Raw genomic sequence first — 11,510 nt, forward strand, 5'->3', positions numbered from 1 at the left:
TAATATCTTGGATCCCTTTTGAAAAAAAGGGAGTGTTTTTTTTCTCGAGTTTAGGTAGTGCACAAATAAAGATGCGTCATTTATCCCCTATGGATGATACAAGAAAAAATAGATTATCCTTTCTTTCCATTTCCTCTCCATTTTTTCCTCTTTTCCTATTCCCTTTCTCTTTTTCCCGTTCCTGAAATCTTTGTTACTATGGCAACTGAAACTACGACAACAGCAACAGAGGAGCAAATCCTGAATCTGAACATCAATATCAAACCAGATGGAATGATGCCACCTGTTGTTACTCTGGATAAAACATACCACGATAGTAGTAATAGCACAACATCCACCAATAGTCCAGTAATTTCATTAAAGTCACTGGAGTGTCAATGTCACGGCATCTCTTCTGATTTTGAATGTTTACGTTGTAGAAATGTGCTCTCGTTTGAATCCATTCAGACAGAATATAATGAAACCAAAACTCAGCTTCATACGCTTCAACGACAAAGAACGGTTTTGCGCCATGAACAGAACGAATTAGCCACAAAAACACTGCAACTGGAAAAGACATTGGCGGAGAAGCAGCGATCCATTGAAACAACATGTCAAGGCATTCAATCATTGCAGCTTGATTTGAAAGTGTTAGAAGTAAAATGCAAAGAAGAAACATCGCAAGTCATTGATATACAGCAATCCAAGGAAAATGTAAAGAAAGAACTGGAGGATTTGACAGTGAAACTATTTGAAGAAGCCAACAGCATGATCACAATTGAAAGGGCAGAGCAGCAAGTCATTAAGAGCAGAAATGACCAACTGCAGCAAGAGCTTGAGGATGCGCAATCATTACTCAAGGATGCCTCAATTGAGCTCACACAGATACGGAACAAGATGGGAGACAGCAGCCATGTGTACTCCATAGATGAGCAGCCTCAATCGCCTCAGTCACCCAATTCAACACAAATAGAAGATTGTAATACACCAGCAGAGAGTAATGTGATTGATACATACACCCGTGCTCAAGTAGAGACCATCTTGATGCATGGACTCGACTTGGGGCTTCATATGGACACATTGGAGGACCAAAGCGCCCTGGAGGATTTGAACGACTTTATACAACTTGTGCACAAAACACCACTCCGCAAATTACACTCACTGAAATACATGCGATACTGCATTCGTGATGATATTGAGCCATGTTTAAGATTTGGTCCAAATCCCAAAATAGCGAGCAAGAAGATCATGGATGCCATCTTGGTGAAAACATGCTTTGTAGAGGAGTGTCCAGAAGGATTTGTAACTGAACAAGCAACACGCCAATTGAAAGAAGAAGCTTCTGCTACGCTGTGGGAGCGATTCACAACATCGTCCGTGTTTCTGGGATGCCAAGCATGCGGCAGAGATGTACACAGAGCAGCCAGACAAGAGGAATTGAAGTATCGATTCAGGATATCGTACTTTGACGAGTGGGCTTGTATTGATCGTTACTGTCGAGATAGGCTACAGGCTGTCATCGAATTCTACCTATTTATAAGACATCTCCGTGCTGGCGTGTACAAGCACAGATCGCTCCATGAGCTATATCAGCAATCCATACGACTTCGACTGCAAATGTTTCTAGCCAGGTAAGTGCCTTGACATGGCGCGAAAGCGAATGACTTTAATTGACATGTTTATAGAATGGGAGCTCTTCCAAATATGCTGCAAAATTGTGGTATCCATCATGAGAAGATTGCCATGGCTTTTCATGGTGAGGATATCAATCATAGTGTCGTATTACTCTCTGAATCCACTATTGAGAGATTATCCAGCTCAACCGAATCATCCATTACTGTTTCGACTGTGGAGTCATCAAGGACATCTGCATCCTCTTCATGCTCTTGATCATATATATATATATATATATGTATGTATATATTTCTTGTGTATCACTACCGCCTAATACGACCATTCTTACCACTTACTTTAATACCCTATAAACCATGTACGTTTATGGTATATGCCTTCTTGATTACTACTTACTCCTCTTTTCAACCTTACACTTTGCATCAATATTACCTCCTAATTCCCAACCATCACCCTTCTCTTTTAATAGAGTGAAAATAAACAACAAGTTTTGTCTCTTTCCGTTCAAAGTAAATTAAACGTCCCTGCATCAATCTTTGTTTGCGTATAGTGATGTACATCACGCAGCGTGTGTATGCTGTATAAGCGTGTATAACTGGAAAAAGAGCATCGGCATCCAGCTTTCCAGATGGCGAGCAAAAATAAGACCTTTTTATATTTATAGATACATACGCCCATATATTTAAGAGCCATGTCTCCAAAGAGGGATGCTGATATGCAAAGGCGCAGAAGATGCAGCCTACAAATCAAGGATGCATACCATCGCATCATGGCTGCTACTCTCTATTAATACAGCGAGCGTGATTGAGCACAAGAGCCCATCATTTGAGATTAATTAGCCTGCTTTGATGCTGGATGTTGGCTGTAGATTTGGCAATACTCACGGACCGATACATACTGTGCATATTAAGACTAGAAACAACAGGATTTTAAATCCATGCTGATCAATCCACATATTGCAACAATCCTTTTCTTCATCCTTTTTTCACAAAAAAAAAACGAGGAGATGCATAAAGACACAACAGACTCTTCAGTTTCAGTATTTCACTCTAGCGACCAAGATGACTCTGATTCACCCCGTTATATGCAGGCCATTGACATGAAGACTGAGCCAGAGGAGCAGTTCTGCAATTTGCCGTTTGATGGCATCGAAAAGTCCAATAGTAGCTATGCCCACCGATACAGAGTCTATGTGCAGTAAGTATCATAACTTGTCGTACAACACACAAACCAGATCCATCAATACCGTCTTGATAGTATGCTGATTTGGCTGGCTTTGACTGGCTTCATCAGTGCAGCCTACGCATTGCAAATACCCAAGGGATACAACCAGGAACTGCTCGTGTTGGGCATATTGTATGTCTACATTACTTGCTACATCATATTTTGCCACGTGCCAACAACCATCATCACTACACCCTGGAGGAAAGGCATCCATGCAGCGTCAGACCTGATTCATCAACGCACAAGTTATCGCATTCGCACCATTCTGTATGGACTCACTGTACTTGGGGTCATTGCGGCAACAGTGTTTTCCTTTCCCGAGAAAGAAGAATCTCCACGACTGCGACGACTGATCTCCTTGTTTGGACTATTTGTCTTTGTCTTTGGTACCTTTGCAGCATCTGTGGTAGGTTCAACTCACATTGGGAGCTTCGTCTGGCTGTGCTCATCATTCAATTACAATAGCATCGAAAGCACGTTCAGTGGAATACAGTCATCACTGCTATTTTGATGCAGTTTTTGCTGGCGTTGTTTGTATTTCGATCTTCAGTAGGACATGATCTGTTCAAGTGGATCAGCGATTTCGCAGAGGGATATCTCCACAATGCTTGGTACGGTGCGGAATTCGTATTTGGTACAGCTGCTGTCAATGCCAACACGTTTGCCCTGAATGTCTTTCCAGCCTTGATCTTTTTCGCATCCACTGTGCAAATGCTCTACTATCTAGGGACTATTCAATGGGCCCTTAAAAAGCTGGCAATTGTCTTTATCGCTATCCTAGGCATCTCAGGAGCAGAGTCCATTGTAGCTGTTGCGTCGGTAAGCTGTGGCCCTGTGTGCTTATTGATTCCTCAAAACTAACAGATAGCAGCCGTTTTTGGGCGCATGTGAAAATGCCTTGTTGATTGAGCCTCTGGTGCCTACATTAACCAAATCAGAGATACATCAGATATTGACATCGGGATTTGCAACCATCTCTGGATCTGTATTGTACGGCTACATTGCCATGGGCGTATCAGGCCAGGCTTTACTGACTTCATGCATCATGTCGATTCCGTGCTCTGTTGCCATTTCAAAGCTGAGATACCCAGAGACAGAGGAGTCGGATACAAAGGATAATGCCAACATTCCGGGACATCAAGATGATGATACAGCAAACATATTGCACGCTCTTGGCAAAGGAGCAGAGCTGGGTGTGAAGATTGCACTATTGATCATGGCCAACATCACATCCATCCTAGGTGCTTTGTATGCCATCAACTCGTTCTTGACATGGCTGGGTAACTTTCTTACAATCCAAGAGCTGACGCTAGAGTTGATTACTGGCTATCTGTTTGTTCCGGTACGTATAGCCTGTCATTTTATCTATTTCACAGCTAAACATTGGTGTGTAGATTGCATGGCTCATTGGTGCTGATGACAGAGATCTGGTCATTGTGGGAAGACTGATGGCAACCAAGATCTGGTCAAACGAGTTTATCGCCTATAAGCAGTTGACAGATACGTACAAGGGGCAATTGTCTGCGAGATCACAGTTGGTAACCACATATGCTTTGTGTGGATTCGCTAATTTCGGCAGTGTGGGCATGCAAGTAGGCGTGCTGGGTACTCTGGCGCCATCAAGAATAGGCGAAATATCTCATTTAGCCATCTCAGCATTGATTTGTGGTTCATTGAGTACTTGGTTGTCAGCTTCCATTGCTGGCATGCTTATTTAACATGACTAATTAGCATGAAATAAAGAAAAAAGATTTTTCGTTTTGCCTCCCGGGGGGTAGCAGTAAATTCCTAATCTTCCTTGCTAAAAAAAAGACCCTTTCTTTTTTTTTCACCTCTCTTTTCTCTTTTTCACATGATAAAAATGGCACAGATATTCGACTCTAGAAAACCAGAACCCTACATCAAATCATCCTGTAAGAAATGCATCACGCCTATCGAGTTTTATCCACAAGGACAAGCCGTTGGACAGAGAGTATCAGTCAAGTGCTGGGCTTGTGAGCAAGTAGAGACTTACACAGTAACCGAGCCGATCGTCAGTACGCCTCACGCAGACGCTAAATCAAGCGCTTCCAAGGCGAGAAGCTCAAGAAAGAAGGGCACTGGTAAGATGTGTGCTATTGAACTCGCCAATACCAGTTGCTAAGCTTCATATTGAGTAGATCAAAACCCCATTTCCACTGAATACTATGAAATTTTGGGAGTTTCCGTCACTGCAACTCCAGAAGAAATCAAGAAAGCATATAGAAGACGTGCTGTTATTCTTCACCCTGATAAGAATCCAGGAGACCCAACCATGGAGGAAAAGGTAACGCTTTCTTGTCACTTGATAGATCACTGGGTTATGTAACAATTGTGTCATAGTTCAAGAAGCTATCAGAAGCAAACCAAGTCTTGTCAGATCCCAAGCTGAGAAAAAAGTACAATGAGTATGGCGATATAGGCGTGAAGCCTGATGGCGGTTTTGGTAGGTGTCCAAGAGAAGAGCATCTGTTGAGAGACAGTAAGCATTAAATCATCATGGCGTAGTTGATCCTGAGGACTTTTTCAAGCAATCATTCGGTGGGGATCGATTTGTGGACATCATTGGAGAGATCTCTATCGGCAAAGACATGCGCGAAGCATTGGATACAGCAGAAGAGGACGAGGCAGACCTCACACCCGAAGAGAAAGCAGAGCGAGAAGTGCAAAAAACGGCAAACGAGCAAGAGCGCAACCTTGTGCGTGCTAGACGCATCGAATATCTTGTAGAAAAGCTGACCCGCAAACTTGATTTGTATAATACCCAAGGCGAGCAAGAGTTCAAAAAGACCATCAAAACTGAGGCTGAGGACCTCAAGGGCGAGAATCATGGCGTCGATCTTTTGCATACCATTGGCTACATCTACAGTGCTAAAGCAAATCATTATGGAAGTAAGAAATCTGCTTTTGGTTTGGGCGGCATGTATTATAGTATCAGAGAGAAGGGTTATATTTTCAGCCAGACTGTCGGTACTTTAAGAACTGCTTACGACCTGCAATCCACATTTGGTGAACTGCAGAAAGCCGAAGAAAAGGGATTATCAGAGGAAGAAAGAGCCAAGTTGGAAGAGGCAGCAGCAGCCAAGGTTAGTAGAATAGTCTAAAGACACGAGGGGCGTATGTTGACCTGAATGGTGGATAGGGGTTGGAAGCTATTTGGAGGGGATCCAAGCTGGAAATCGAGGGCGTATTGCGTGATGTTTGCGACGAGGTGCTGAGTGATGCAAAATGTACAAAGACTGACCTTGCCAATCGCATCCATGCGTTGAGTGTGATTGGCACAATTTACCAAGCCGTTGTTTCGGACGAGCCTGCTAGTGTCAGTGAAGAGCAGCAGGTGCCTGAAACTCAGTGATGATAGACTTCTCGGTACTTTTTAAAACCGAATGCTTATGATTGAATGAGTTAAAAAGAGTCATCAATGCTGTTATTGGATAAAACACTGTCAAAATTCCCAACTTTCATACATAAATACAGCCTCATCCTTCTATTTTCTGTATATTTTCTTCCTGTTCTAATAAACACACTTGTTAAAAAATGTCTACCACAAAGCCTGTTACACCTCCCTCATCTACCTTTGACTTTTCGAGCATGGGCTTCCAGTACAGAGATATCAATGGTTACGTGAAATACACATGGACCGAAGAAACTGGATGGAGCAAAGGCACCATGGAGAAAGATCCCATGTTGCATGTTCATATGTGTGCAACTGGCCTTAATTATGGCCAACAGGTAAGATGCGCACAGTGGCTGGTATGGATATGCAGTTGCTTACCTGGTGTTGAAAACAGTGTTTCGAAGGCATGAAGGCTTTCCGTGATGCCGAAGGTCGTGTTCGTATTTTCCGTCCTTATGTCAATGCTGCAAGAATGGCACGTAGTGCAGACATGGCTTTCATGCCTACTATCCCTGAGGATGTCTTTGTTGAAGGAGTTCGTCGCTGTGTTGAAGCAAATCTCGAATATGTGCCTCCCAAGGAAACTGGTGGATCTCTCTACATTCGTCCTCTCCTGTTTGGTAGTGGTCCCTACATTGGCATGGGCGCTGCTCCAGAGTTCACATTTGTTGTATTTGCTATGCCTGTTGGATCCTTCTATACTGGCGGTGTTCAGCCTGTGGATGCTATTGTCATTGAAGATTTCGACAGAAGTAAGCATTGTGGATGTGGCATCATGGAGAAGCATAATGTGACTGAATCGCTTGTAATCTAATAGGTGCTCCTAATGGTACTGGTGGAACCAAGTTGGGTGGTAATTATGCTCCTACTTTTGGCCCCATTATGAAGGCCAAGAAGGCTGGTTATGCTCTTACTCTTCATCTTGATTCCAAGACGCACACCAACATTGATGAATTCTCCACCTCCAACTTTGTTGCTCTTACATACCCTGGTAAACGTCGATGAGCTTGGCATAATGCAATGAATATTGAACTAATGCCAATGTCAAATAGATGCCAATGGCGTTCGTACCTTTGTCACACCCGACTCCAACTCAATTTTAAGATCTGTCACTCGTCTCTCGCTCGAGGATATTGCAAAGAAGTTGGGATGGAAGGTTGAAGAAAGAACTGTTGCATTGAAGGAGGTTGAGGAAGGTAAATTCGAGGAAGTTGCTGCTTGCGGTACTGCTGCCATCATCACACCTGTCAAGAAGATTGTTCGTGGCGATCAAACCATTTTGATTGGCAGTAAAGAGCAATCTGAAATTGGCGAGGGTTTTAAGAAGTTGTACGATGAGTACCGTGGTATTCAAAGTGGCGATATTGAGGACACCTTTGGCTGGATGTGGCCCAAGGAAGGATTGTAAATTAGACATAGGCGAATGAGAATAAATAGACTTATTGATGTTATTTGTTCACTGTAAACGTTTTACTGGATATCTAAACGGAAACCTGATGAGGAGTGGTTTTTGCCAATAAGGTTCTGTTTATTTATCAAGATATTAGGAGTAAGAATAGTAAGAGTGAAAAGGTATACAATTATTATGGCTATGCCTTCAGGGAGAGAGACATTACATCAAAGCATAGGCGGCAGTGACAGCCGAAGTCAAGGCAACGGCCATGACACCAGTATTGATCTTGTTGGAAGCGCTGTGGGCAGCATTGGGGTTCTCTACCGAGATACTAGCAGTAGCCAGAGTTCCGCCCATGCCATTGTTTGGGACAGTGCTGTTGGTAGGATCAGCCATGACAGTGGAAGCCGAGAGAGCGACAAAAGCGACGAAAGCAGTAGTAAATTTCATTTGAATTTGACTGATGATTACAGACTATTCACAGCAGAATATCAGGCCTTTATATACAACGTGAAAACGAGACGTATCATATCGATCTCTACGTATTGGCGCGATATTGCTCGTCTTCATATGATATTCAATTCACATGTAGTAGCACATTTCACCACTATTGTTTCCATATTCATACAGAAATGTCACCATCATAAATACTTCCTGATCTGTACATTTATTCGAGATGGCACGGAGATGCTGCCATTCTTTGTTCAATCTAGCCATAACTAACAGACAGTCTACAACAGAAGGATGCTGTTTCGTGTTGTTTTTATTTTACAAAACCAAAGATATCATAGCAAAGTCATGAGCTATAAAATTCTGGGGCTTTGGGTATAATTCTTACATTAGTTTCACGTCATCTGCTTGTCTCTTTGTATTGAACTTACATTGATAATGTGTCATCTTCAGAGTCCTGTAGCCTTCTTTATTGAACACAATGACATCAATTGAAGAAAGGATTAGAATTTTTCCTTATACATGCTACAAATCCTCGATTGGTTGGTATCAGTAGGAATAGCACATGCAACAATCTACATTCATGTATGCGTGTTTGTGGACACTTGGCTTCCAGAAATGTCTGTCAAAGGTTACACTACATTCATTAATTATGCTCGCTACCAATAAAGAGGCAAAACATAAGGCCATTATAATCAATTTTGGTCATTTACAGTTAGCCAGGTTGGAGTGCGATTTATCGTCCTCATGGCCACCGCTTGCTGCAGGAACAAGAACACAAATAAACACTGTTGCAGGTCGAGCTCTTTTGAAAAGCAATGAAGCAATATTCGTGAGTGTGGATGTAGCTGCTTAGGATGGAAAGTTGACTATCATTGCAAGGGCAGATTGCGGCATTGCGTTTGGATGGAGACGGCTTCGATCAGAAATTTGACCTTTTTAAATCTAACAATGTACTCAATAAAAAAAAAGATCCTTTCGTATCTGAAATATGTGATTTATTCAAACTTGAGTCGAAATTTAGCTTGCTTTGTTATTTGAGCCTATTATAAAATGATGATAGATTTATGCTACATTTGTCACATCTTATTTTAGTTCTCATCAGTGAGATTGATCCTTTCAATGACAAGATCAGGCAAGTTTGAGAGCCTTCTCACTTCAAAATTCACAAAGTTGTTGTACGACAATAATTCTTCTCTAGGATGTTCAGTGAATTTTGAGATATAGGCATAACCTTCTAAAAACGAAATGGCCAAGTATTTTGAGGATAGTCAGCGAAATTCGCAAATCTCGACCTCGGCGCCGCCTGCAAATTATGTGCGTGCTGCTGAAATTGTACTGGGAACGTACGGTTTGGAAACAGGTCTAGAAATTCGAGTCCGGGGCAAGATTTCAGAATGATGTGACACACAAGCAGTTCGTCCCATTAAAAATCCAAAGTTTGCATTCTAGGAAATTGAATAAGAAATATTGGCATATTCCCGATGTATACAGATTTACTAGGAAAGAAAGAATACTGAACTTTCAGTCGCGTTACGGTGTGGCGAGATCTTTTGCTCAGTTGAATGTACCACGTTTCATAAGTTTCTCTTAACCTAAACCTGGGAGGCCCAATACCATCAAAATTTCTGATACCTTGACCTATGGTAGCTTGGAAGAGAAGTTCATAGAATAAATTCACTACTGGTACAAATCGAATTGCTTGTGCTTTAGAGAGCACCGCAGAGATGAGACGATTTTCGTAGGAGTATAAAGTGGTTGAACATCGCCAACGTATAACTAGAGAAGAGGTAGACAGGCAGGCCATCGAAATAGCTCTTGGACGTTATTTGCATTATCAAGACGGAATATTATAGGTTGCATGTCTTGGTTCCAATGTCGACTGACTCGCAAGGCTTCAAGATGATCTCTTGCTGGTAAGAAATCAAAAATTTGCTGTAATAAAGGCCAATTGATTCTATCCAGGGGTGCGATATGCAATTTAGTAAGAGAGAAAGGGGTGGAAGTAAACTCTCACTTGTTAGCTTCTCTTTACAAACAACAGTGTAATGAAATAACCACCTTAAAACAACCTCATTAAAAGCCAGAATTCATCAAATAACACTCATTCAAATTCATGCTATTTGAGTCTGTTAATAAAACGCTCAAATGTACATCAACAACCATTTAAGCATACTAAAGTAAAGATGCACTCTATCTTGTACATCGCGTGAATTAATCACTCTTGATCGCAGTGTATTTAATCACACCTGTGATGGTCGTAATAAGTGATGCTATCTTTTACATCCAAACCAAATAAAACCAAGAACAAGCATATTCAAATATGACAACTATACCCTGATACCATATTTGCACAATACTCCTCCTCCAGATAAAGGGTTCTACACTTCAATAACAAACATCACACCTTAAACTGTCAAGGTTATGTTAAAGCATGCTATGACGATAGCTCATCCAAGCCCATCAAGGTTACTCAAATCGATCCCTATGGCCACTGCTCTTGCCTAGATTACTATTTTATATCAAACATCGACAACATTTGCCAGATACCGCAATAGCAGCACCAATTGCTCTCTATCATCGCTAATCCGACAAGCTAGTTGAAAATGTATGTGTTAAGCACAAAGAATAAAAGGATTATAATTTGTAGTAGCTTAAAAAAAGTTTGATATTACAAAAACAAGACTTATTTGAATAAGATCAGACACAAAAACTAATGATTTATTGATGAAGACAAGAATTAACCTATTTTTACTAAGTTCTAATGCCAAAATAGCAATTTATCTTATACAACACTTATCACATCTGGTGAACTTCAGCATTTAGATAGCTGAGATGCACTTCACTTATCATAGCTTGTCCATGTTGTTGCACAACACAGACATATCTACCCATCAAGAATACCTTAATCTTTATAGACAGTTGTAGCCCTTCTGGCACAACCCCACTATAACAAAAGTTTGCCTTGAGCGATCGTTTTTGTTGGTAATTTGGCCGGGGACGACCTTTCCGGCAGTATAGTTCCAGGAAACTATTTCAACTTGATTTTACTATAATTTGTTGATGTTGATTCTTGTATCGCAGGATTTGCAGTTATCATGAATCTCTTTAGGCTCGATTTTGACACAAGATTTTCTTGTTTTATCTTCCTGATTGTGCTAATCTCAAATCAGCCTGTCTCCTATCAGCCATTTTCCTCCTTAATTAATTATAATTGCTCAACATTGTGAATAGACTTTAAGTCTAACTTTACGGCCAGATATACAGTCGTATCTCTAGTGTGTAGGGCCATCAAAAGTGCCCTGTTCGCCTAACAAGCATCTTGGTCAATCCGAGTAAGTTGAGAGATTCAAATTTGCAAAATAGCATTGACGCTCAAGTCTTAAAATTACTGTGGCCGCGGATTTCAAAATTAAA

The 11,510-nt window shown here is 41.3% G+C and overlaps 5 protein-coding genes across 5 annotated transcripts; 4 read left to right on the top strand and 1 right to left on the bottom strand.

Moving 5' to 3' along the window:
* Positions 1–198: 198 nt before the first annotated feature.
* On the top strand, positions 199–1,869 carry ATC70_008838 (uncharacterized protein; the record flags this gene model as incomplete). The annotated part of the gene is made up of 2 exons (XM_064828083.1): positions 199–1,610; positions 1,665–1,869. 2 exons carry the CDS (start codon positions 199–201, stop codon positions 1,867–1,869), a joined length of 1,617 nt encoding a protein of 538 aa, XP_064685285.1.
* Positions 1,870–2,617: 748 nt separating this feature from the next.
* ATC70_008839 (uncharacterized protein) lies at positions 2,618–4,553 on the top strand (the record flags this gene model as incomplete). Its single annotated transcript, XM_064828084.1, has 5 exons — positions 2,618–2,808; positions 2,869–3,241; positions 3,301–3,654; positions 3,707–4,177; positions 4,230–4,553. 5 exons carry the CDS (start codon positions 2,618–2,620, stop codon positions 4,551–4,553), a joined length of 1,713 nt encoding a protein of 570 aa, XP_064685286.1.
* Positions 4,554–4,696: 143 nt separating this feature from the next.
* On the top strand, positions 4,697–6,208 carry RPL2_2 (60S ribosomal protein L2; the record flags this gene model as incomplete). Its single annotated transcript, XM_064828085.1, has 5 exons — positions 4,697–4,937; positions 4,995–5,140; positions 5,197–5,299; positions 5,362–5,939; positions 5,996–6,208. 5 exons carry the CDS (start codon positions 4,697–4,699, stop codon positions 6,206–6,208), a joined length of 1,281 nt encoding a protein of 426 aa, XP_064685287.1.
* Positions 6,209–6,390: 182 nt separating this feature from the next.
* On the top strand, positions 6,391–7,658 carry GIN4_3 (serine/threonine-protein kinase gin4; the record flags this gene model as incomplete). Its single annotated transcript, XM_064828086.1, has 4 exons — positions 6,391–6,585; positions 6,645–7,002; positions 7,068–7,241; positions 7,303–7,658. The coding sequence occupies 4 exons, from the start codon at positions 6,391–6,393 to the stop codon at positions 7,656–7,658; spliced, it is 1,083 nt and encodes a 360-aa protein (XP_064685288.1).
* A 204-nt stretch (positions 7,659–7,862) lies between these two features.
* Positions 7,863–8,093, bottom strand: GIN4_4 (serine/threonine-protein kinase gin4; the record flags this gene model as incomplete). Its single annotated transcript, XM_064828087.1, has 1 exon — positions 7,863–8,093. The coding sequence occupies one exon, from the start codon at positions 8,091–8,093 to the stop codon at positions 7,863–7,865; it is 231 nt and encodes a 76-aa protein (XP_064685289.1).
* Positions 8,094–11,510: the final 3,417 nt, after the last annotated feature.

This window comes from Mucor velutinosus (assembly GCF_035048745.1).
Source record: "Mucor velutinosus strain NIH1002 chromosome Unknown tig00001563, whole genome shotgun sequence".
Lineage (NCBI taxonomy): Eukaryota > Fungi > Mucoromycota > Mucoromycetes > Mucorales > Mucoraceae > Mucor > Mucor velutinosus.